Below are 27,656 nucleotides of genomic sequence, written 5' to 3' on the forward strand. Positions count from 1 at the left end.
AATGATGAAAATATTTATAATTTTAACTTGGATCAACATGATTACTATTATGAAATGAAACCTTCAGATTCGCCAAACAACCAAAATTTAAATTTATCGTTCCCAGACCTCACTACACATATTCAAACTATGAGTTTGAACCACATAGAATCTGATCGCCTCGAACAAATGTTCCTCTAAAAAATACATTACCGGTTAATTAAAAAAACTTATATTTTATTAAAGATGCAACAAACACCTTTAAAGTTCTAATCGATACAGGTGCTCGATTGTCAATTTTCAAATCCAAAACGTGCGAAAATTATAGAAATCGATCTCCTGAATATGTAATTATTCAGGGTATAACAAATCAAAAAATTAGAGTTGACAAATCAACACTTATTCCCTTTAAAACCAATGATCAGTACAAGGTGTATATTTGTAATTTGGATATTGAATATGATGTGTTATTAGGCTCAGATTTTTTAGAACACTAATTGCATAGTTGATTTAAAAAGCTAACATCTAATAACTGTTTTCAAAATTGTACCATTGTTCAAAGTTACAGGTAACGAAACTAATATTTAAATTGAGAACTAATTTCCGCCAATTTAGAAAAATAAAATTTCCATTGAACCTAGAACCGAACAAATTTTTGAACTAAAATGCGACGTGGTCAACACTGACGCTATACTGGTAGCTCAGGAAATAGAAAAAGTTAAATTACTAAACGCTTTGGTTAAAATAAATGGGAACGGAGAATTTTTCGTTTCAGTGCCAAATGGAAGGAAGGAACTATATTCCTAAAACTTATTTTAGAACCATATGAAATGAATATTGTAAATAATATTCAATTAACCAATTTAGAAGGAGACGCATTAACTTTTACAAATGAAATAAAACATACTATAGATTCCAAACCCACCTATGTTAAATCATATCGCTAACCTCAAATCCATACACAAGAAGTGAAAGGTCAGATCAATAAAATGCTTACGCAAAATATTTTAAAACCTAGTAATTTTCCATGGTTATCACCTGTGTGGGTAGTGCTCAAAAAACTCGACGCATCCGCCAAACAAAAATGGCGTATGCTTGTAGACTATAGATAGTTTAATGAAGTTACCGTAGATGATAAATACCCGTTGCCAATTATTAGAAATCTATTAGATCAGCTTGGGAAATATCAATATTTTACAACACTAGATCTCTCATCTGGATTTCATAAGCCTGAAGATATATCAAAAACCGCTTTCACCGTCGAAAACAGACATTTCGAATTCCTTAGATTAGATGGTCTAAAAAATGTCCCTTCGACATTCCAGTAATTGATAACGTCCTTGCTGGAATTCAAAATGAAAGATGCCTTTTCTACATGGATGACATTGTTTATTCCTCGACGATACAGGAACATATTTCTCGCTTAATAGATGTATGCGAACAAATGCGAATTTTTGAGAAAACAAGTGGTCTACCTTGGACATCTAATTACAGAAAATGAGGTTAAGCCATTCCCAGCTAAACTCGATTGTGTAGAAAATTTCCCTCAATAGACTAATCAAAATGAAATTAAATCCTTTTTAGGACCTCCGGCTGTTACCGAAGGTTTATACCAAATTTTACAAAAATTTCTAAACCGATTACAATACTTCTACAAAAAGAGGTACCGTTTATTTTTGATTCCGAATGTCAAAAGGCTCTTCAAAAATTGAAAGATGCTCCTACTCCTACCCCGATTTTAATATATCCAAACTTTGTAGAACCTTTTCTTTTAACTACAGATGCTAGCGCATTTGCAAATGGGGCGGTTTTATCGCAAGAGCTGATAAGAAAAGATTTACCTGTAGCTTATGCGTCTAGGACATTGTGCAAAGCACAAACAAAATACTCTACGATAGGAAGAGAACTTTTGGCAATTGTATAGCCGAAACACTTTAGACCCTATTTATATGGAAGGAAATTTACTCCAATAGTTCACCATCGACCGTTAACTTTGTTATTTTCAATAAAAGATTTCGGTAGCTGTGTTTTCTTACGCAACAATAAACGTATTTAGCAGTAAAATCGTCAAAAATAGAAAATACCTTATTATTCCTATACCATGTGAACTAACTAGTGATTGTGAACACTTATTTGCAGCAATTTATAGAAACCGAAGTGTTTAGTTTATCCTTCTAAGATAGTTGTGTCATAGCGGCGACAGTGTTTTGTATGAGACTCTAACAAAAAAGATTACATTTATACTCAGGATATTCTGCTTTTGTTGGCATTACCAAAATACAGGCTAGTATCAGAAAAACGACAAACATTCCTCATGTACCTCATCCCGTAACAATTGATTACAACTATTGTTCAAAAATACCAAATAAACTAAAAGAGAACCGCTGGAGTTTAATGATATCAACGTTATTGATCCTTAAACAACTAAACACAAACTGGACTAATACTCCAAAAACTTGGACGAACTTACAGACAAGCCGTTTGTTGAGAAAAATATTTCCTGGCTTACATACACTACAATTTCACTCATCGTTGCCTTGATCGTTTTCTACACATGTTATAAGGGTAAAAATGTGAAAATAAAAAGTTCTGCACAAAAGTCTTCTCCAGAAAAACTCAACGACGTTTCTGTTGCACTCCACAATATCCTTCCAAAATTGACATCGATAATCCTGAAGAAGTGGAAGCGGAAAATTGATAACGATATTTATTGTTCAATTTTCAATTTCGTTTATTTTGTATTTTATCATTTACTCTGTATTTTTTTATTTTAAGAATTTTTATTATTATTTCATATTTTTTATTATTATTTCAAAATTATTATTATTAAACAACATTTTTAATTAAGGGGGGAGGTGTTATAAAGAATAAAACACTCCTGTGCAATCTTAAAGTTGCAGAATGATGATAATTTTTTTTTCTTCTTGAGCTCTTAGGTTGATTTTTAAAATTTTTTTATTTCAATGTTATCTCACCTTGACGTTTCGCTTCTGTCTAGAAGCATTATAAAAAAAGGAAAGAGACCTTTTGATACGTTTTTACTTCTCAATGTTCTTGATATTTAGGTCTTTTCTGATTTAAAATTAGTTTCTTTTATAAGTTTTTAAAGAAAGATGAAAATTTGACGTTTCGACTTCTAATAAATATATATAATGAGTATATTCTTAATTTCGAATTTTTTTAAATCAATGAAAATACTAAGATTGCAACATAAATTTATAATTGCGGCTGCTGTTACTTTTACATTTAATATCATTTTATAACTTGTTAAATTCAAAGAAGGGGAATTCCTATTTATGTTTGTACTTGTTTTGATTAATATAGAGGAAAAAAACTAATACCAGATCTATTTACTTTTATTCAAATTATCCTGAATCCCTAAAATTAGTATAAAATGACTCAATGATAACAGAAATAATTTTATTGTTATAGAGAAAACAAATTGGAAATTATCAAATAATATCTAAAAAATTATAAATGTATAGAGTTACAAAACTTGCTAAATTTAATCACAGGATTTGTCTCTCTACAACAGAACTACCACCGGCGTTGCGTTTTACCTGCCAGTAACTGTCTATGTTTTGTACTTGAGTGAGACTCCTCAAGAATTCTTCATCGTGTGTGATAATCAACAATTGGAAATTTGATTGGTTTTCCCTACTGTTTATAAGTTCAGAAAGGGCATCACTCAAGCTCGATATATTCGCTTTGTCAAGATTTGTTGTCGGTTCATCTAAGGCCAAAATTCCACAATGAGAACTAAATGTTTCAGCTAGTGCCAAACGGATCACTAAACAAGCGAGAACCTGAAAAATAGTAATTGTTATCTAGACTGTCAAATATATATAAATTACAAAGGTCTCTCTACTTGAAAGTTCTTTTGGAGCCATTTCGCAATCTTTTTATAGAATACGATATCAGTAGAGGTCTGTAACGTCAAGTTCTTTAGTAACTAAAAACTTCAAAGTGCAATTTAGAGATGATTTGGCATTTGAGTATCTGGTGGTGAGTGTTTGAAGTATGGCAATAGGGATGACAATTCCTTGAAATTCAATAGCGACGACAGTTCCACGAGGAGTGGCTGACATCGTTTCTTTGAGAGTTAAAGGGAGCATTGATTTTCAAATGGACATGACTGGTAAAGATACAGCTGTAGAGGTCTATAGAGAGAAGGGTGTCATGATCGTCTGGCTACGGGAGTCGTGATCGTCTGATGTCGATAGCTGTGTTGAAGGTGGAATAGAAAGGCATGATTTCGATAAGTAGCTGACATACAGTCATTCCAAGAGGAATTTTTTTATAATGGCAACAGTGTAACGAGGCTAGATATGTTATTCTTCTTTCTTTTGTAACTTAGCCTTTGTAAGAAGTCATCCTGAAACTGAAAAACTTACCGAGCATATTCCAAGGCCTTAGATTGGCTTAAAATCCAACGAACGACAGGAAAAGAAATGGACACAATTTGAAAGAAATAGTAAGTGATTATGAAAACGTCAAAATTATAACTAAACTTCTATCTCTATGTTTAAATATAAATCAAATTCCAGCAATACAATATGCTCCAAGGTTCTATTGATTCTCTTATGAATCACGAGCTGAAGATTCGAATTGATACAGGGAACTGAATTAGCTTCCGTAGATTTCTTTCTTTGGGGACATCTTAAATTCTTTTTTAATAAAACACAATATACTGATATTGATGAACTCTTATCAAAATAATGTGCCACTCGACACCCTTCCCCATTCAAGGTTTCAAGGGTATATTCATTTCAACTGTCCACCTTGAAAATAAAAATGCCTTGTATTTATTGTGTTATTTACAGGCTCCGAAGTTTCTCACTAAAAACAATGGAGAGGCTGATAGTTTGGTATTTGAAAGAAAGCATTTGTGCCGAAAGACCATTACATGCCCAACAATATGTCTATTAGAGTGACAAATCCACGGATCTGACACTTCAGCGTCTGATAAGAAGGACAGAGAGTATATTGAAGTATTTTGCCGGGTTCTCAAGAGACGTGGCGTCGAAATCTGTCTGTTCGCCGAATTAAACATCGAAGTTGTCGAGACGGGAGCGGCCAGGACACAGTACGGAGTTTGATCTCCAAACCTGTAGTGTCTAGCCGTTGAAGACTCAAATAAAGAGGCTTGTATACACAGACTTATGCTAAGTCCACATTAAACGGACCCTACGACAAGCGGACAGGTGATGCCAATTTGAGTGGCTAAAGATTAACTTCAAAAAATACGAGCTCCTTCTTTTTACCATAAGGGCAAAATATTAGCACGCCCCCAAGTATAAAACTGTGAAACTTGACCCTTACTTAATTTAGAACGTATATCTAGGGGTCACTTTGGATCCAAAACTGGTCTGTAACAAACACGTAAACACCAAAATAAAAATGCTACCTGCGCCTTCTATGGATGCAGAAGGGGCTTCGATTGTATATGACTTTTTACACCGAGAATTTACCACAGGGTTATTACATTATTTATAAAAAGAAATCACTGTTGTCAATAAAGATTTCAGTTGATCCAGTATACCTTGGTTAGGACAGGAAATGTTAAAAATATTCCAATTAAATTATTAAAGCAGCAGCAGCAACGACCTTTTTGGTATATTCACAATATTTGTAATACATATCTCGATAAAAAAGTAGATGTGTCCATCAGTAAATTTGAATGATGATGTTACATGTGAAGGATTGCCAGGAAATTTATCGCTTATAAGCCCTCGACTTACTATTTCTGTAAGATCTTCAACAAATTCCAGATATGAAGAATTATCGTAAAATAGAAAAGTCCTACCGCTATTTGTTTGAAATATTGTATTGATAAAAGTATAAGGAGATAAATTTAGTGAAAAATCGTCAACGATATTCAAATTAGGAAAGGATGCGATCGTTTGTCAAAGGCTACCAAATTTTCTGCGGAATTCTGATATGAACAATCGGAGTTGATTTTAGTTCTTTTGATTAGGTTAGGTTTGACAGTTACTAAGGTATTTGGGTATTGAAGGTATCCTTATGTTATTCAGATCAATATTTTATGATAGGGAGGGATGAACAAGAGCAATGAGTTATTTTTGATATCATCATCATATTCCTAGAAACTATATTTTATACGATTTCGTACAATATGTTACTAACAATTATAACCGGATATCATAACATTCCATTTTCATGCATTTGTATCATATTTCAACAAGTTTACTCATATATGAATAATTATGATGTAATCGTTGGATAAATTGCACATACACCTGCCGGATATTATCACATTCCTTTGCTCTATAATATTCAATATTAAAATTATTTGAAGCGAAATTGGTTGACACTTACTTCATAATTAGAAATAACATTATGACATTGTATATGATTAGATCATCATCGTCTTGCCGAAAATCATCACATTCCTTTTTCATAATATTGGAATTTCAAATTTAGAACCCTTTCAACAAAAAAATCAGCTAACTACATAATAGCCGGCCCTCATAAACACTACCCTCTTCCTTCATTTCTTACAATCCTCTTTTTTTCTTGTGACTCATCTAATTACTTCTTGTATATACCCTACTTTTTGTGTATCCCCCGTAGACCCCACCATCAAAAATCTCTTCGCTTCATCTAACCCCTCCCTATAGCTCAGACTCGTAAAAACACACACTTATTTACTTTTTGCATAACCCCCGTAGACGCTACCGTCATTGTATATACCCTACTTTTCGTGTAATTCCCGTAGACGCTACCCTCAAAAGTCTCTTCGCCTCTTCTAAACATTCCTAGAGCTTATACATGTAAAAACATACACATTTGTTTACGTTTTGCATAACCCCCGTAGACGCTATCGTCACTCTTTGCAAACCATCTAGAGCTTTCTTCCACTTCTTGTAAACCCTCTGGAAACTTCTTCATATCTGTAACCCTCTACGGCCATCCACCTGTTCATCCGACCCATTGTCACAGAACATACCTCTAGGGGTGTAAAAAGTCCTACAAGAACTGATTATTGATGGCTGCGAGGTCCACACGTTTGAGAAACAAGGGTAATAAGAGGGTAATAAGACTGACTCGCTCACCAGTATGGGATCAGCAAATCCATCAATGGGCTTAAATACCAACATTTTTTATATAGCGATATAGCCAAAAATGTTGGTATCACTTGTCAGCAGTCTGTTTTCTCGCAAGGTAATCTCTGCAAAAATGGATGGAAACATCTGGTATGAGATAAGAGGGGCATAAAAAAACAGGGACTGCAACATTAATTTTTTCAAGTTTTAAAATTAAATTGATCAATCGACCTGTTTCCTAATTTTATTTATTACTATTTATTCACTAATAAAGAATTTATGAACGCAATGAATATATGTTGAAGATCATATTTTCTTTCAACTTACCTTTTGACCGGCACTACAGCGTCCCCGCATGTCAAGCTCTATATTATTTTTCACCTGAACAACCTTGTATTGATAAGTCCTACGTCTACCAACTCCTCCTGATGTTGTACTTTCATCTGTTTTTATTTCAATGTAGTCGATATCATTTCCCCTACAAAATTGGAACTGAGTTCACTTGTTTTATGTGTATATAATAAATCATTTGAATCAAGATCAACGGCTGATTAAGAATTGGGCACACACATTATTGGTAAATAAATTTTTGTTTATTTTCACAATCCTCTGAAAGTAGTATCTTTCCACCTTCTTGCTATAAGCGACATTGAATTGTTTTATCATGCTAACAGCTTGTACTCCTTTTAATTCAATTGTGGCATTTCTCAATTAAGTCTTTTGATTTTGAGACTACTTTTTGAATTTGTTATGAACTTTGTTTATACAACAGATAACAGTGAATATAAGCCAATATATAACGATTTGAAATGGGCTCAACAACACATATTGATGTTTGTTTTTCATTTTGTGCTTTTTTACTAAGGAGCTATTTTTCACATGCTCCATGCATATTCCAGTATGAAAGAAGCAATCGAATTATCTTTAAAACGCCGTTGCATTTGAGTGTATCCATTTAGGATACCGCTGGTTAGATAATCTGTAGACAAGTAAACAATTAAAAATACTTTCTCCTTTTACCCAAATAATACCTGTTTATTTTTCAATGCGTATCACATATTCTAGATTGCTACAATTATCGGTAATTGCAATGGGATAGTCTTTTAGTTATTTATTCAATAAAATTATTCAATTATCTAATATCAAATTCATTTTCACAAATTTAAATTCCGCATATTTGAAAAAAAAATGTCTGGAAAACAATGAATAGTACAGAGATTGCTTCATAAAAATAAAACGACATACTAAATGCAATTTGGATAAAATACACATACATACAAGTATCCATCTATTATTTCTGATTCAAATAGTATGAAAACCAGACAATATTTTTCAACAATTTATATATTCAAGGTGTCGTGAATAAGAGCCGACACATAGCAAAGGCATATTAAGAAGTCCAAAATATGATGATTAGTGGCAATTTACCTGTATATCAAGTTGCATCCCCGGAAATTTAAAGTAGGACAAAAAAATCTATTTCTTTGCAACCCTTTAACTTAAAAATATCAAATTAATGGTTCTCACTGTGGCAACACTGAATTGAACTGCTTTCTTGTCAGGCCACATATAGTAGTAATCTGTGCAGGCCACTTAGGTTGCTGAATGCGTCGAACCGAACGAACGAATGATCTCTTTTTACACTTTTAATAAAGTTATCTTGTTTTCTGATGAAATAATAACGAAACCAAAAAAGTGAACCAAGTAATTATTGAACTATTTCAAGTTTGTTTGCAAGTTGATCATAAATTCGGTTAACCGGTGATCTAACCTAACCTACTAAATAAATTACTTGGTAACCATCTTTTTAGTGAATTAAACTTGAAAACATGTAAGTAGGTACACAAAATGAATAATTACGAGGATATATTGAAAAATTCTTAGCCTACTATAGAACCAAACAAAATTTCAATATAAAAATATTTTATTACTCAACATATTCTCCTCTTAATTGAATACATTTATTACAGCGAACTTGCAACGTCTCTTGATCTTTAAAAAAAAATGTTTTTCTTCTTGCTCTGCAAACCAGACCTCCACAGCTTTTATTACCTCCTCGTTGGAAGAAAATGATAGTCAGACGGAGCCAAATCTGGTAAATAAAGGGGGGGTTTTTTGCATGGCAACATGAGATTTGTGTGCAGGGGCATTGTCCTGCAAAAAAATACCATTGGAAAGCTTTCCGCTTCTTTTCTGTTTAATTTTTTCCCAGGTCAGTAATGTCAACTAGTAGTCTCCAGTTATTTTTCTATTCTTATTCAAAAAATCAAACATGATTTCGCCAAGGATATCTCAAAAAACTGAACTAAGAACTTTTCCAGCAGAAACAGAAACTTCTTTGGTCTTGGAGAACCAGAGTGTCGCCATTCCATCGACTGTTACTTTGTTTCTGGATCGTAGAAATGAACCCAAGTCTCATCCATAGTAACAATTCGGTTTAACTACCGAACTAACTAACTAAGTATGGCACTTAAATAAATTGAGATTTTGTTAGTAACAAAATTCAAAACTCATACAGTAAAAAAAGACACCCAGTATGATTCTAGATTCGAAAATCTCAAAAATTCATTAAACCTAAGTTTTGTGTTTAAAAATTAATTTTGCAAATGAAGCCTCATTTTTATTTAGCTTAATTTTCCAAATATAATATCTCCTAAACCATGCGGAAATCAAATAGGTCGATCTTATGAAAGTTACTTTTGTTTTTACCACTAAATAAAAAAAGAAAAAAAAATAGGGTGTTCATTTGAAATTCAAAAGTTAATGTCTGAAGATTCTGAATAATTGGGATACCCTGTATAATCCAAAAGTCAATAATCCTAAAATTCCTTTAAATGCAAAGAACGGATAACTCTTACAGGTTTGTAGAACAGTATTTGGGTCAACACCCTGTACAATAAAAGTTAATTTGTTATTTAATATTATTAAAATTATTTGTATGAGTGGGTGAGGGATATATAGTTTTGTTGTTATTAATCCAAAATTGCAGCAATCATTACTAATTTTCTTATCTGTCAAGTCAGTGAAGTGATGTTGACGTTCTGTAAAATGCGAATCAACCTTAAAATGTGTTGAAGCTATAATTTATCTTCTAAACCAACAGTTTTTGTGTTAATTCATAGAAATAGAATAACTACTTACCTATAAATAGTCCTCCATAAACTTTTAATCATTCTATTGATCTGAATCATTCGTTCTTCATGAAACTTCAGTACAGATCGTTCTAGAACATCAGCATATTTTTTCAAATCATCTAAAGCGAGCACATTGAGAGTATAATTATAATAAGTTTTTTTATAATTAATATTAGCAGTTCTATATTCCGGTTTTCTTAATATCTCTTCTAATTCATCAGTCACATGCACTATTTCTTCCATTTGACCATTGAGAGTGTTTATTTCTCTTTGTTTTTTATTTATTTCTTCAATTTTTTTTTGTTTTTCCTCAAAAACTTGACGATAATTGAACCCTCCAATTTTTTGCTCAATTTCTTGGATTGTAGTTTCAACTAATTTTTCTTTTCTTGATATCTCTCTCAGTGTCACATTATCTTTCAAAGCCCGAAAAAAACTTTCTCTTTTAGCTAAAGCTTCCTTCTTTTGGCTAATAGAATCTAGGATCTCAGTTTTATTTTTCTCTAAATTGCTAATAATAACTTTTAGTTCTGCTAATTCTTCGATGCCTTTGGCCAATTTTTCAGAATTTTTTAGTCTCTCATAGTCTCTTATAATTTTTTGTAATTTGAAAATGTCACTTAATGAGTTCTGATTAGAATTAAGCTTAGTTCTGGCCTTCTCTTCAAGTTGTATGTTTTTTTTGTTTACATTATTTTTATTTTCAACACTGTCTTTGAGTTCTTTTTTCTGGGATACAAGATTTAATCTCAAGTCTTCTATTTCTGATCGCAATCTTGTTAATTTTTCGTTATATTCTTTATTTTGAATTTCCAATAAAGGTTTCTCCTGAACCAATTTTTGAATATCAATTTGTTTTTGAACCTCGGTTTGTATTTTCTTATTAAGATCCTGACACCTATCTCTATGTTGTTCCAGCATGTTTTTACTGGTGTCATATCTGAAAATAGATACTTATGGCAAAATTATAATATACTTATACGTTATTGGAAAATATTTTGCGCAACATGTAAATCTAGCAGGATAAATTTCAATAAAACTGTTAATTACAATAAACTTAACTTTTCCGCTGGATTTCCAGGCGTCTTTGAGAGTCCTAATTTTTTGTAATTATATTGCATAAAAGAAAACAAGAGTGAGTTGGAGTATAAAGACTTCACAAAATCAGAATTTTGGAAGGATAATTTATAGATGATAAAATTAGTCATTCTCCCACATATATTCTTGTCAGCTTTGATATTATCTTCTTATTCACCATCATCCCCATCGATGAAACTTTATCTATCTTAGAGACTAGTGACCACATCACCCCAGTCTACCTTTCCCTTGTTAAAGATTGCAATTCAAAGGGGCTCCCATGGGACCCTTTCTCTCTCCCATCATTGCTAACATTTTCATGGACCATTTTGAAAATAAAACACTATCCTCCACCCCTCTTCGACCACATTATTGGCTACGATATGTCGATGATACTTTTATCATTTGGCCCCATGGAAGAGATGCTTTAGACTCCTTCCTGCTCCATCTGAATGGGGTACATCCTTTTATACAGTTCACGATGGAGGTGGAGAAGTCATCTCTGCCGTTCCTTGACGTCCTAATCAGAAAACTTTCTCCACACGGTCTCGTTTATTCCGTCTATCGCGAACCCACTCTTACCAATCAATTCCTCAACGGTCAATCCCATCCGGTCTTAACTCTGTTAACTTAACTTAACTCTGTCATTGATATCCTCGTATCACAATCCATCTCGTTGAATGACGAATCCAGTCGACCATCTGAAATCAATTTTTTGAGACAAACATTGATTCGGAATGGATACAACAAATGTTAAATTTCTCGGAGTATCCACAAATTTTCATTTCCAACTCCTTTATCCTTCTTCATTGGTTTGAAAGATCAACTGAGGGTATTCCTTCCTTACATCAAAAGTGTAACAGACAAAATTTGCAGAATCTTCAAATCCCACGGTATTTGCAGAATCTTCAAATCCCACGGTATTTGCACAATCTTCAAATCCAATGGGAAACCCCCCTACCTAATCAGATCCGTCAAAGACAAAATAACCCATGAACATAGTGTATGAAACCCTGTGTTCAGATTGTCCCCGTTCCTATATTGGTCAGGCAAATTGACGTATTTCCGTCAGATCCAAGGATCACTTGTTATCTGTCACTAATTCTGATATTTCCTACACCCTTGTCCAACATCGTGTCGATACCGGACACACAATCGATTTCAATAGAACCAAAACTATCGCCTCACTCCGCTCCTTCAAGTCCAAAATTATTCGAGAAGCTATCGAAATAGAGAAACGTCCAAACTATCTGAACACAAGCGACGATAGCTAAAGATTGCCGGCAACTTGGAAACACCTTCTTCATCCACTTCCCTTTAATATCCATCCGGCCAACAATAATATTTGCTGCGCTGCGTTGCTTGTGCAGATGTGTACACCAATGTAGTTATTTTCAAAAGCAAGCTAAGCCGCGGGGAGTAAGGACACTATATTGGTCTGTAAAACAAACGTATATTCTTAGAGAAAAGATATGTCCTTGACCCCCCTTTGAGCTTGTATAGTGTTACTCCAAACAGATCCCCTATTTTTAATCCACCTGTGTAATAGATGTCACCATCTGAAGGCAAGCCATCCTCTTTTATGTTCTGTTCCTTCCTGCTAGCAAGCTTGATCGTGAAATTCCTGTCAATGTGCTACATCCATTGGATCTTGTTGGAGGGCGTTATGATTTCCATCGGTTCGTATAATTTTGGTAGTTTTATCCCACGTATATCTCCAATTCGGTAGTGCGTCATGGTAGCTTGAAGGCTGATATCGACTTCGGTGTTGACCTTGCTGCCCCTGTCAGCGTCAGTTTTTCTAGCACCAAAATAGCCATTTTTTGGGAGTCCCCTTTGATCAAGTAAGCGTAAATTATTCTGGGATTGAGGATGATGGCGAATATCCTCATAACAGTACAAGGAGTGATGTCGTAGCAGACACTTCTTTCACTCTGGTAAAGTGAAATTGGTATCCAGTGGACAGTTGAATTTATTATAATTTGTGACAATATTTGTTGAAATTTACATAGGTAGATTGTAATCAAGTTAGTTAGCAATTTTAGATTGATAGTCCAAGACTGCAGATATGAAATATAAGCATGTTAAAGCAAAATAAAGCATCATTATCACTGTTTGATCGTTTACAGTATAAATCAGTGAAAATCTATTATAATCCTTGCTTTGTCATCAAGTTGCAGTATAAACATCATGTAAAAAGGAAATTAAAAAAAATAAATGATTGGTGATATTGGTGAAGACAACCAATAAAAGCAAAAATATAATGCGAATCGTGTACAAATTTGTGTAACTGTCCAAATGTTCAGATTACTGCATGTATAGATAATGTAGTCTTACTGAACAAAAACAAAAAGTCACTACAAACAGCGTTTAAAGTGTTAGAGGAAAGTGCAAAAGTTTATGCATTGCAGCAGAATACAAAAACTAACTGAAGACAGATTAGAAGTTTGAACAATATCTTATAGAAATAATGCTGAGATGAGTATATATAAAACAAAAATATAACCTGTAGTGACATACGAAGCTAAAACAATGGACTTAGTTGAAAGATAAGAACAATTGAAAGTAATGATAAGAAAAGTAATATGAATAGTATAAGGCTCGAAGAAATTAAATGAAGCAGAATCAAGACCACTAATTAGCCACGAAAATGAGTAGATAACAGAATGGAAACTACAGGTATAAAAAAGATAAATAAAAATCTAATTGCAAGAAATAGGTGGAAGAGGACACGAGAAAAACTATAATATATTGCTGGAAAGAAAAAAATATGAAAATAATGCAGTGTAAGGAAGGGTTATAGTGGTCGATATCATTGTAGTTTCATCATCTTTTTAGTTCTCAATTAAAAAGTGGTGATGCATATATGGCCGTGGCTAATGGGATGAGTATTAATTAATAAAGTTAATAGTACGGTCTTGGCACAACTATAATTCAAATATAAGAAATTGAATTAAAATCATTAACCACTGTAAAGACTATATACTTACTAATTCAGATATTATTATACAATAAAATATTCTAGACTCACCTACGTTTTGTATTACTGAGTTCTGCTTTTACAGCATCCAATTCCATTTCATTTTCTTGTCTGGAACGATTTGAAGGAACTTTTTCAATGCTTTCTTCCATATCTTTAATACTGTCGTTGGCTCTTGAAATGTCAATTTGATATTGATCAAAAAGTGTGGCGTCTGTTATTAGATTCTTACATATTTCAATTAGTTGATGTGGTTTTTCTAAAGTATGCTTTTCAGCTATAAAATTCCGAATAAAAAAATTAGTGTACAAATCATGAACAGAAATATTGTCTTGAACGTGTTGTTGTTAAATGGGTAATAATATAGTGAGGGTGGACAATATTCAGAAAAAATTTTTCTCTAATATATATAACATACTTTATTAAAGGTCGGTTGGTACATCGAGAGTAATTTAGATAAGAGCACTGTTACTTTCATATACCTGTCCTCACTAACTCAAGTTAAATTAAAAGGTGGATTAAAGTAACTAGCAAAAACTTAATATTCAATCTTTCAGCTTAGACATGTAGTTAAGCAACTCTAGCATTAATTAAAAAAAGGCAAATAGCATCAGTTATTGACGAATGATCTAGGAAAAAATGAATTGATAACATTTTAAGAATAATGGTAATTGCGAAAAAGTCGAAGGTTGGTTACAAAAATTTACAAAACATAAGAAAATCATATATTACCTAAATATTTCAAATATTTAGGATGTTTATCATTTTCTATAGTAAAATGGAAGTTAAAATTTAGGAGAACTATTGCGTAAAAAAAATTCGTGGACTGATGATTTTGAAGCAGAGAAAGAGATAATTGTGACTAGAGTTTGAACGGCATATGTCATTTTTTTTTATTCTATTTTTCTGTCATTCAAAAACGTACAATATATAGTAGAGACAGCTTTGGCTAACCATGTACGCCGTTAACTGAAGTTATTAAAGTGAAAATATGGTAAATTTCTGTCTATATACAATTTTAACATATTGCCACATCTCACAAATTTTTGACGTAAAGCTAAACAAACTCTATAATATTCGACTATTAAAATTCAGTTTTTATTTTTTGTATTTATTTCTAAAGCTTAAATTAGCCTCCATGGCATTAATTTTTAAATCGACATCGTAGTACTACTCACTCAATGCAAACTTTGTTATTTATAAATTAATTAATTAGTTAGCATTAGAAACGTACAATTCCATCTACTGGTGATTAATAATCAACCTATTAATGGAACCGCATTGTATAATTAAAATGCTGCATAAAGAAAGTAAGACGCATTTTAGTCTGGATTAAAGACCAACACTTCTTAAATGATGTGGTTGGTCTGCGCTACTGTAACGAACCAGGTTCTAGACATTAACAGAAGCATTCACAAAGAAACTTCAAGCCTTTGTGTTGTGGCTATACAGAAAAATACTTATAATTCCGCAACGGGGAAAATTCGGCTTTATTTCTGTGAAACATAGCCAAACACTTGTCGGACTATGTTTTTGTTCCATTGTGAGCAAACGCGGCACCTACCTTACGCACAACTTTCTCATGTCCAAAATTTCAGTTAATATGCGATGTACGCACTTTTTATAATGCTTGTTATGTCCGCTAGCTCTCACAATTTCAGTCGACGATCATCTAGTACCGCTTTGTAATTTGAAATAGTTATTTTCCTAACAAGTGCGGAAAGTGATACTTTCCCGCACGCGACTGCAGTTGTCCCGAACGACGCGGAGCGGAGTTCGGGCAAGCGGTCAAGTGCGGGAAAGACACTTTACGCATGAGTTAGGAATATTATTTTTTCTACGACCGTATAAACAAAAAAGTATACCAACCCATTTTTCAAAAGTTATTTTATTTCAACAAACATAATAATATACAAAATTTATACAAAACTACAAAAATATAACTAAAAACTACTAATTATTATAAATATTAGTATTGAAAACACAATTTGTTGCATTCTGTAGACCAGTAAGAATTGCCGGCCCAGTGGAGTTATTTGATTTCAACTGGAAGGTAGATGACGTTGGTGAGGATGGCATCGGTTGCAGGTCGCATAAAGATGATGATGACGGTGACGGCAACGGTTTTAAGTCATTTGTAGTACAGAGAATTTTATTTGAGTCCTCCAAATAGCTCTCAGCGACAGTAGTAGACTTCCAGCCACCCAGGCGCTTTAGGTTGGTTATTTCTTCGCCGGAGTCTGCTAGAAACGTTGCCGAAGAACTTCTGAAACTGTGTCCTGTATAACATTCCGGATTAGGTAGGCGTAAATATGCGGCAATCTCTGCTGGCATCTTACCAAAAGTGTTTACGCCAACACATTGAACTGAGCATTTTCCATTCTTATAATGAATAAAAAATCGGCGGTGTGGAGTGGTAGGTGGTCGTAAATCTGCGTACTTTCTGTACAGCGTCAAATAGGTTCCATCATTTATTTCTTCAGATAAAACAAATGATCTTGACGAATGATTTTTGGAATCAGAAATTTTCACAACAATTAAGTTGCCTTTATCTTGAATGTCGTCGACAGTGATATTTACAAGCTCGGATCTGCGAAGAGCGCCAGCCAGTGCAAAAATGGTACTCACTTTAATCATCAGGTATACTTCATCGGGAGCTAGCATAACCCTGGATATATCTTCTTTGGTAAAAACTTGTGCTTTCTGTGCTCGAAAACCAATATTTTTTTGTTTAAGCAACGACGTTAGCTTATGGAAGTTTCCTATATCCAAATTTTGTTTTATTTTTACTAAACTTTTTACCATCGAATAGCGGGACCATAATGTATTAGATTTCAAAACCTTACTTAGGTCTGAAAAATACGCCAGAAACACCTCTTCCTTATAAGTTTTTTGGCCCCATTCTCCTTACACCATGTAACAAAATGGTCGTATTGCTTCTCATACCTTAGTCTGGATTTGGCAGGTAACAGCTCGGAATTAGCTTCATTTGCAGCCTTCAAAATGGCTTCAGTAAGTTCTTCGTCGGATGAATCCATTAATATTATTGTATCGGATTTGGTTTAATGTGGTTTAATTTAGAAGAAGATTGTTCTTATTCGGTCACTTCCAAGACGTTTTGAACAACTTTGACGTTTTAGTAACAATTACACGCTTGGGTTGTCATAGCAACTGATATCAAACCCGGGCGCTTTGATAGTTGTTTCTCCTTTAAAGATGTCACTTTCCCGTACTAGTGCGGGAAAGTGACACTTTCAAAACTAAAATGCGTGCGGGAAAGTGGGTTAAAACGCACGGTCGTAGAAAAATTATTTTTCGTACCTCCGAACTGTACTATTGGCCAAAACTCGGAATTTCTGTATATCGCAACGTGAATAAATGTTCAGTTGGTGCTGATTTTATACTTTCTATTCGCTAATAAGTTTTTATTTGCTTTTTTTATTGTGCTCTCAAAAAAATTTTAGTTATCTTTGTGGATTTTCTTTTGTTTTAAGAAAAGTTTGTATGATAGTTCTCATATATTGGTATAATGGTTTTGGATATGCGTAATTAAACACAAGGAACAACAATCTTCCATTTAGATAAGTTACTAGAAATTGGTTTAGACGAAATGATATGTTTGTGCAAACCTTAAATGTGGGTACGAATCAGGATTATATGAGACCTTTTCTATCATAGAAGTATACCAAGTACCTGGTTTAAAAGTACTCACGTCAATAATATAAAGTTCGGAGAAAGACCCGGATAAAGAAGTATGGGACATGAATATCTGGTACAGGGATGGGGAAAGATTCAAAGTTCACTTTGGCAGGATCGCATGACCTGAAGTAGTAATTCTTGTTGAGGAGGAGAGGGATGGCAAAGAATAACTACCCACTACCATAAAGAATAAAATCACCACAAACTTACTCAAATTTACTTTGATTTGAAGTGTAGGTAGGTAGATGAAGAATTCGAATACATTCCAATGTTTTATTGAGTTTCTCGAATGGAATAGGACGTCGAATAAATAAATCAGAAGTGACTACTGTACCACAATAAGTGAACAAAGGAATTTTCAAAATGTTTGAAGAAAAATCTAACAAATCGAATGGCATGTTACAAGATAGAAATTATTTTTTATTGAAAATAAGTATTTGTTGTTGAGACATCTAGGGTGGATTCCATGGAACCGAACTAAGCTTACTTTCAGCCTCTGAAGACAATAACTTGATTATAGAAATGCGCGTCAATATAATTATTGGTGTAGTGACTGTGTATTTAGTCTGTTGAAACATAACTATGCAGCAAGATTATATAGTTAAATTCAATCTTGGTCGCATAATATGTGGTAACAATATAATTTAAGTTATGTGTAGTTGCATTGAAATTTATACAATAAAAATGTGCGTTTTGCTCTTGAAATAATTCAGTAAATAACAGTTCGATTTTAATATATTCTGGGTTGTGTTCTTTAAAACAAAAAAAAACTACCAACATTATATGATAACTGATTTTAATGACGGTTTGAATATTAAAAATGAAATTAATATTTCAAATCAATTTAATAACTTTGTTTATTTCGTCATCTTGTCACCTTTGAAAAAATAATTGTTTTGAAATAAGTATCCATACACTCACATACAACGTAATTTATAAACAAATTACTTGAAAAACTTTAATATTTATTCCCTTTTTTTCAATGAAGTAAGAGAGCTAATTATAATTACCTGCCAACTCCATAGATTTCTCTTCAAATTGTTCAGTAAGTGAACTAATATCTTGTTCCAATTTGGGTATCTTAGTATGTGTCAATGTTTCTATTTCATCATTAACAGTATTCATCCTTTGTAGTTCGTTATGATATTCTTCTTCCTTTTTAAACTCTAATTCAACTTGCATCAGATCAGATGGAATTTTATGAATTTTTCCTTTCAAGTCTTGAATTATATCCGGCAAAGCCGATAAGTTATTTTTAAAATTGGTTTTACATACTGGGCAACATTTTTCTGATTCCAGTTTTCCTACAAATGCTTCATACATAATTTTAGCAGCCGAATATTGCCCTCTGGCTGTCTGCAGTTTCTCCTTCTTTTTATAGCTCTCATTTAAAGTATCAATGAAGTCTTTTCCTTTACATAATTCCATAAGTTTTCGTTTATTTGTTGATAATTCTGCAAAAAGGACACGTTAATAATAAAATATTTATTAAAGATGAATAATATTGAAAAAAGGCGAAATATTTCCATCTTCTTATTTCTTTTGAGATATCACTACAATATTGGTGTGCTCTGGATAAAATGTCAATATTTACTTCATAGTCTGATAGCTCTAATAGTGAATAACAGTGTTGTGATAGTTAACTCACATTATCACTATTAACAGGTAGAGATAGAACATAGATTAGATAAAATTAATTTATTTTGAAGAAAGTTACAGCTAAGGATCTTTACTCTACTCCTGTTAAATGCAAAGGAGAATGATTAAATAAACATTAATAAATAATCTTGTAAAAATACTGACTATATTTGATTCTATCAATTTTTCAAAGACTCAAGAAATTCATTCTTGAAGTATTACTCTGATACAGCTTTCCGAGATTGTTGTCACTTTGCAGGTAATAAGTTAGGAAGAAATATCTTGGATCAAATTTCTTTTCCACATTTTTTGTCAAATTTTAATTTTTGCTAATGATGTATTTTACATGATATGAGAATGAAAATATCAACCTAGCATATAAAGTATACGAGTACTTATGTACATACCTTGTTGATGAGTTTTAAGCATGGATTTGTTAATATCCAAAGTTGTTTCTAAATTCACCAGTTCTTTCTCCAGCTTATTAACAGTTTTTGTATGTTTATTATATTCTATATCTTGATTACTTTGAATATTCATAACAGACTTTTTCAAGTTATTTTTTGGAATATCATCACCAAATAACTTAGTTAAATTTTGAGAATGCTTCGATTGAATCTTCTTTATTTGACTCTGTTTATTAAGAACTAAAGATTTTTCACTCTCTATTTTTTGTTCAGTTGCATAATTCCTTTGTAACACTGTGTATTCCCTTTCTAACTTTTCTCGATATTGTTCTTTATTATCTATCAAATCTTTTAATTCTTGTATCTCTTGTAATTTTTCATTTTCACTGAAAGAACTTTTCAGTTTTGTAAGAGTAGATTGCAAACTTTCAATTTTGTCTGTAATATTTTTGAGTTGAGAATCTGAAGTATCAAGCTCCTCCAACTTGTATTTGATCTGTTCAAGTTTATTTTTACATTCATGTGTGGAAGTAGTTTTGGAATCAATTAATTGTTCGGACTTGGCATTCTCTTCACGTAACTTATCAATTTGTTTTTGCAATTCATTTTCTTCAATATCATTTTCTTTTTGCAGTTGATTAAATTTATTTTCCTGTGATTTTATAGCATTTGTAAGTTCTCCAAGTAAAATTTCTTGGTCCCCAAAATCTTCAATATCTAACTCAATCCTGAGTTTATCTATAAGGCCCCGAATTTCTTCCAACTTCTTTTTATACTGGTTTTGTTCTTCTTTCATTTGACCAATTTTAACTTGTTTAGTCTGGATACTAAGACTTTCATTTTCTAGTTGTTTATTAATATCTTGAACATTTCTTTCTAATTTTCTAATAATAATTTCTTCAGAAGACTGTTCATCTTTGAAAGTGTTTATTTTAGAATATAGTTCCTCATCGGTTCCAACAAAAATATCTGATATTTCTTTGCGAAGTGTCTCTTGCTGATTGATTAGGCCTAAAAAAGAAGTTATTGGGTAGTAACAGTAAACATAAGTAATTAGGATGAATAACACTGTAAAATATAAAACAGAAATACTCTAATTTACAAGTACCAATGGACATCTTTGATATAAGCCTGCCAATAGCAACACTAGTTGATTAAGAGGGTAGGTCGAAGGAAAGCAAACCGAGAGATAGAGAGAGAAAGTAAAAACGAAGTACTATCAACCTATACCACATGTTAAAAAATATTGCCAACAAATATAATAAAAAATAACTTACAGTCTTAGTAAATTGTATTATGGAGTCACTGAACCTTCATAAGAATAATAAGATAATGTAATGAATATTTACAACGGTAATATGGTTATAAAGGCACATTAGAAAGAAGAATTTTTTCCACAGTCAAAATTTCTAACAAGCAACTAACAATTTAATAGGCTTCAAGAATAAGAAATCCGAATGCGAAGAATTCTATAATTAATATTTATAATATTCAGAAACTTAGATATCTAAATCTTAACTACCGTTCACTTTTGGTTTCTAGCTAGCAATGCCATTGTTGATGGCATTAAGAAAATAGTAATAAAGCTTACACAGTTGTACAAATATTTAATTCAATAATTAAATGGATTTGCTAACAACTAACCTTTCTTTTCTTCTTCTTTAGCGGTTAGCTTTCGTTGAAGGGCACCTAGTGATTCCTCTAAATCTAAAATCTTTTTCATTCTGTCTTCCAGGGGTTTCAATTCATTTTCACTTTGTTCAATCAATTTCTTGACTTCATTAAGTTTTTCTTTTTTATCTTCCAGTTTGGAACGTTGAAAATCAACATGATCCTTAATTTCTTTTTTTGCCTTCAATGTATCTTTTATTCCAGTTTTTAAATGAGTCTGCAAAAGAAGAATGTAGATAAAACATAAACAAAATCAAAATACGAGTACATTAACATTACAAATATTACCTCTTTCTCTTTAATAGTCTTTCGTAACCTTTCGACACATTTCTTATATTTGGTAGCTTCAAATATGTCATCAAATTTTTCTTTGAGTTTTTTGGGTTCATCAAGTGGCCATAAAGAATTCTCTTGGTGACAGAAAAGAACATTGTTGAAAATTGATTTTGATACATTTAGAGCAGTACAACAATATGCATCAATATCAGCACACCGGCAAGAAATATCTTGTACCTGATCAGGATCATCTTTACTTCTTTTTCTAATAGAATCATTTACTTTCTTGAATTGAAGAGTACCTGCTGCAGTTTGGGAAACCTGTTCAAATAATTGACTGTTAATGAATGCAGTCCTTTTTTTCTGACAGTTGAATTCAATTCAGCTAAACTCATTATAAATGCAAATCAGCAAAAATTTACTATTCCATCAGTTCAAATAAATTTCATAGTAGCAAACATATAGATAGAAGTTCACATGCAATCGAATTTAGTTTTCTAGTTCATCCTGTTTTATCAATAATAACAACATAACTACAAAACTATTACCAAATACTGATCAATGACGTGGTTTGGTACACCAAATTTTAATATTTATTCATTTATTTATAAAGCTTCGCAAAAATCAGACATATTTATAACAATGATTTATAACAATGTAAAATTTGAATTAATAGTTGAAAAAGTTTCAATAATATTGGATGTATCTAAGTTACGCCTGTTAAACTATTCGCGACTTTATTTTAACTTAATTAACAAATTTTCCAATTATCTTTTTCCACTTTAGAGATCGATGACAAAAGAGGCTGATGTACATCAATCAATTGTATGTCTTTCGTTTAAGGACGAATTTTTTTTACAAAATAAACTGAACTTTTATGAAAAAATGTGAATAGAGAAGACATATAATGACATAACAGACTACATAATTTTACTTCCAAAAATTGAGGATTAAATGGATAAAACATTTTTAAACACGTGTTTTTGTACATATTTCACAGTTATGAATTGAAGAACCAAAAAATAAAAAAATTATTCAACTCTCACGAGGTTCACCTAAACACAAAACAAAGAACCAAAAATTGTGATGTATCTTTTTTATAACGCCAAAAAAGTTCATAAAGTTCACGTTCGTTTTAAAATCGATGCCCCAAAATTTCTTCAAATTTTCTTTAACTGTTGCAAAGGAGCCCATTAACAAAAAATTATGATATAAGTATTTTTTATAACGTCAAAAAAATTCATAAAGATTTCGCTTGTGAGCTAACGAGCATCTTTCGTTTCAAAACCGAGCCCCAAAATTTTGTAAAATTTTCTTCAACTGTTGAAAAGAGCACTTGATTATTGAATAAAAATTTTTATAGGTTACCTGCTAAAAAAATTCTTAGATATCTAGGGAAATTCCACACAGGATAGTACGAACGGCCAAAATGCAAAAAATAACAAATTTTTAAAAATACGCAAAGATATTTTTCGTATGTCAAATCAACGTAGATTCTCAGTAGCTTCTTCTCAAAAGGCGAGGAAGAAATAATCTAAATATAAATTTTGCTAAAATTTACATTCAACCAGAATTTTTCTATAAAATGTAGATAGTGGTAAGTTTTCCTATTAACTTTAAATGAGTACATACATAGAAAAATACTTACATCAAAATTTTTTGTTAATTAGTTCCTTATATAAGTATCCTTCGCAATGATTAAAGAAAATTTGAAAAAATTTCGGGGCTTAGATGCGCGACAGCGCTCAAACGTTAAGCTTGTGTTTTTTTTTACATCACAATTTTTGATCAAGAGTTTTCTAATTAGGTGAACTTTGTAAAATTTGAATAATTTCTTTTCATTTTTTGGATCCTCGGTTCAGAACCATGAAATGTGTACAAAATTTGAAAATTTTTCATCCACCCAATCTTCAATTTTTGGTAGTAAAATTATGTAGCCTGTTATAATGTCATTATATGTCTCCTCTATTAACAAGACGTAACAGAAATCCGAGGATAACTTCATATATATACTTTCTAATTGTCCTACATTCATTTCTCATCCAAGGGACAATTTCATCTATTTATTAACTTTCAATGCCAATTAGTGATCCTCTAATCGGGTAATATCCACTTTGCACAAATTTTCCTCCAAAGCAAGCACCCTCATTTTATAGTAATGTCGAATTCTTAGAAACTTAGAATTAAAGGGTATATTTTATTCGGACTTGTCTACTAACGACAGTAATTTCGCTCAAATATTTATATAATTCCTTCTAAATAACAAATTATCGTGGGTATTAGTAATATTGATTCCTAACGTAAAATTTTATTTAATATTTTGTTTTTATTTGATAAGAAGTAGACAAAACAAATATTTTTTTACATTTCAATTTTTTCCTTAAGTAAGTAACACGATGTTCGACAGTGTGCAGTTCAATTAGAAATGTTTGATTGTATTTTGATAACTCCTTTAAGTATTTTCAATAAATAATTTTAATTTATGATAATTTTCTTCAGAATGTCTCTTTATGGCAAACGGTTTCCTTGGCATGTACAACAATCTAAAAATCTGCATATCTCCTAAACCATAAATTTTATCGAGTTAAACAAAGAGTATCTTTTTGTTAAAAAAATCGATTGACAAATTAGTTTTTGCTATCTTTAGATTGTACGGGTTATCCCTATGAAAGTTACAGATTGTTAACCATTGAGTATGAGCCCTCCCTGGCCTTCAGAAAATAGTGTAGAATCATTTAATGAAAATATACTTAAATATAAGTTTCGCAACTTCAAAGACCTAAACGAGAGGTACATGATAAAATTTTTTTATGTCACGGCATTATTTTCACGTCTATTCACTCCCGATTTGTTTGCATATAGTCCCGCTACACACTGTTTATGCTGCTGCTTCGCTTTTAAAGCCTGATGAACAGGTTGGTTGTTACGCTAAAAGTAACTTAGACTCCTCTGTACAATTGCAACTTGCATGCAATAAAAATGGCACCAAATCGAAAAGTACGGGATCTTGCATGAAACAATCATCTAGACTTCGTATGCTTTTCTTTTTGATCCCGTATAATTAATGTGGTATTACTATTAAGAGGGGAGGTTGATTGTTGCATAACCTTTTTGAGGGTGGGTTACCTCTGAAATGTCTTTTTGGTTACTTCCGCACTTCCCATGTATACGTTTTTGACATCGAACCGTCACGTAACTACATTTCGTATATCAATTTTTTGATATATTTTCACGACTATACCCTGGTATTGTTGTCTTATTGGTATCGAACGTCTCCATCATAATGCCTTCATACCCCTCATAAAAGTAAAGAACCCCGAACGAATTCTAATCAAATTAATAGATCTCCTTACGACGCTTACCGTCACACCGACAGATTATTACTAAATTTCCAATACCCCGTAATAACGAACAATCACATCTGCTCCAGAACATACGTTACTGATTTACTTCTTAGTCAAGTTGGAATTTCTGTAACCGTTGGTTAGGTTAGATATTCATACTGAACACACTGTTTACACTACTACTACACCATTACAGTTACCTGTTCTTAACAATTGTGATGCAAAAAAAAAGAGGATAAGTGAATCCTCTTATGTAAAGAAATCTCTGCATGTTACAAATTTTCTCTCAAAACCGAATGAAAATCAAGGAAAGTTTGTTTTAGTATCTTTCAATCCTTCCTATATAAAAAAAATTGTAAAATATTCCTTACGTTCCACCTAATAATATATTAGGTGCAAATTATGTACTTAACATAACTTTTCTTGCTGAAATTCATTTCAGTTAGGGAAGGTGAATTGGAATAGAAATTCAGTATTAAATAAAACAAATTTGGTGAGTTTTAGTTTACCTTCATTTCCTGAAAATGAGAATTTTATTATAAAAACTCGTGTCAGTGTAGTATTAGTAAACAGTGTAATCATTATGAATATCTCCAACGGTAAGATTTTGCCAATATGGCCGTCCCCTTACTTTACCTGAGATCAATTGACGAGTTTTTTATTCTTTTTTTTTTCAAATTTCATTCTCAGTAATAGTTAATGTATTGGTGTGTAATTGCAGCCTTTGGCCTATATGTCTGTCTGTCTGTTTGTCTATATATTAGTTGCTTTCCAATTTATTGAGCACTTTGGCTTAGCACACAAGACGCAATTGGAACAAACTTCGGTGAGTTTAGTGCAATTGTCAAAACATACTGTTATGTTCGATGTATGGAGGGTAGAGGTAAGGAGAACCATCTCTGTGCTACAGAAAGTGTCCATCAAATTCTTTAAGTTAGGGAGGAAGATTAAGAACAGAGAAGGAAAGAAGTGGTAATTGACACTTTCTTTCTAGAAATTCACAATAATTAATTAACATTCAGCGTTATCTCAAAGTAGCTTTTCTAGGTTATATTTACAAAATTATTTTGTACTACGTGAATAGTTTAGATGTTGTATACCAATATTTAATTAACATTCAGCGTTATCTCAAAGTAGCTTTTCTAGGTTATATTTACAAAATTATTTTGTACTACGTGAATAGTTTAGATGTTGTATACCAATATTTAATTAACGACTCTAGTCATTTAAAATTTTTTAACACTGCAAACTTCACTCTTTCTATCAATGAACGAGAAATCCGGTAGAAAACATTTGAGAGAGGTCATTCAAATAATATTATCTGATATCTCGTCCGACAGCAGCGCCATTCTAGTAAAATTTTGAATTATAATTTACCGTCTACAAGCGGACAGTTTTTAAGCTAAGCCCCCATATGAGATGGCCCTTACCTCTACCCTCCATAGTTCGAAGTCGACGATGAAGGTGTCTTTTAATTGAGAAGTAAAAAACGTTGGGCAAATTACGTTACTGAACTTCGAGAAGGCGTTTTTAAAAACGAATTACACGTTGAGAAACGTTTATTCAATACATTGACAAAACAGAATCTGATACTATTACAAGTTTACAATATTTATATGTTTTACAAAGTGCCTCGTCGGCGTTATACAATAAAGCTTAATAAACAATGTTCATTGACGTAACTCCTCCGCCCTAAGAGAGAACTATGGGGATGGACCAGAGTTCGGCATTAGAAGAAAATTAACAGGTAGAGCTCAAATATTAATTGGTTCGCGAACAGAATTAAAAACATGGGATGAAATCAAACAAGCTTTAAATTTAAGTTTTGGAGATCAACGAGATATTGACTGTTTAGTTCAAGATCTCATTAACCAAAAACCATTTAAGAATGAAACCCCCTATAATTTTGGTATCCAATGCCAAGATTCTAGGAGCCTCATTATTTCTAAATTAAACACTTTACATTTAGACTCAAGTGAAAAACGCTTACATCTCAGGAACTACGATAATTTAGTTTTAAAAACTTTTGTTCGTGGTTTACCTTTACCTATACAAACTAACATACGTTTACAATCACCTGACAGTCTAGAAAAGGCAATGAGCTTAGTTGTAGAAGAAGACAACTTTTTGTACTCTACCCAAAGATCAAGTAATTTGAATTCAAATGTGTCATTCAAACCTAGTTTGAGAGTTACACCTACTAGAACACAAAATATCAACTATTATCCCACAAATCATAACAATGTACAACCATTTCAACCACCCCGTCCAATAATTCCACCTAATTTAATACTCATCCTCCAGTATCATACCCATCAAGGTATACACAACATTCTCCTACAAATCCGTCTTACAGTAATTGGCGCAGTCAGTAGGATATTTCG

At 32.3% G+C, this 27,656-nt stretch overlaps 1 protein-coding gene across 1 annotated transcript in view; it reads right to left on the reverse strand.

Annotated features, from left to right (window-relative positions):
• Positions 1–3,317: 3,317 nt before the first annotated feature.
• LOC130453411 (DNA repair protein RAD50) overlaps positions 3,318–27,656 on the reverse strand; it is a 30,217-nt gene continuing 5,878 nt past the window's right edge. Inside the window, exons 3-10 of the mRNA XM_056793139.1 lie at positions 21,941–22,249; positions 21,626–21,869; positions 19,982–20,992; positions 18,947–19,390; positions 14,289–14,514; positions 10,188–11,120; positions 7,374–7,524; positions 3,318–3,785 (exon numbers count right to left, since the gene is read on the reverse strand). Coding sequence (XP_056649117.1) covers positions 3,489–3,785; positions 7,374–7,524; positions 10,188–11,120; positions 14,289–14,514; positions 18,947–19,390; positions 19,982–20,992; positions 21,626–21,869; positions 21,941–22,249 — 3,615 coding nt within the window. The 3' untranslated portion in view covers positions 3,318–3,488. The remainder of the gene's footprint in view (positions 3,786–7,373; positions 7,525–10,187; positions 11,121–14,288; positions 14,515–18,946; positions 19,391–19,981; positions 20,993–21,625; positions 21,870–21,940; positions 22,250–27,656) is intronic.

The sequence above is a fragment of the Diorhabda sublineata genome, chromosome 2 (assembly GCF_026230105.1).
Source record: "Diorhabda sublineata isolate icDioSubl1.1 chromosome 2, icDioSubl1.1, whole genome shotgun sequence".
NCBI lineage: Eukaryota > Metazoa > Arthropoda > Insecta > Coleoptera > Chrysomelidae > Diorhabda > Diorhabda sublineata.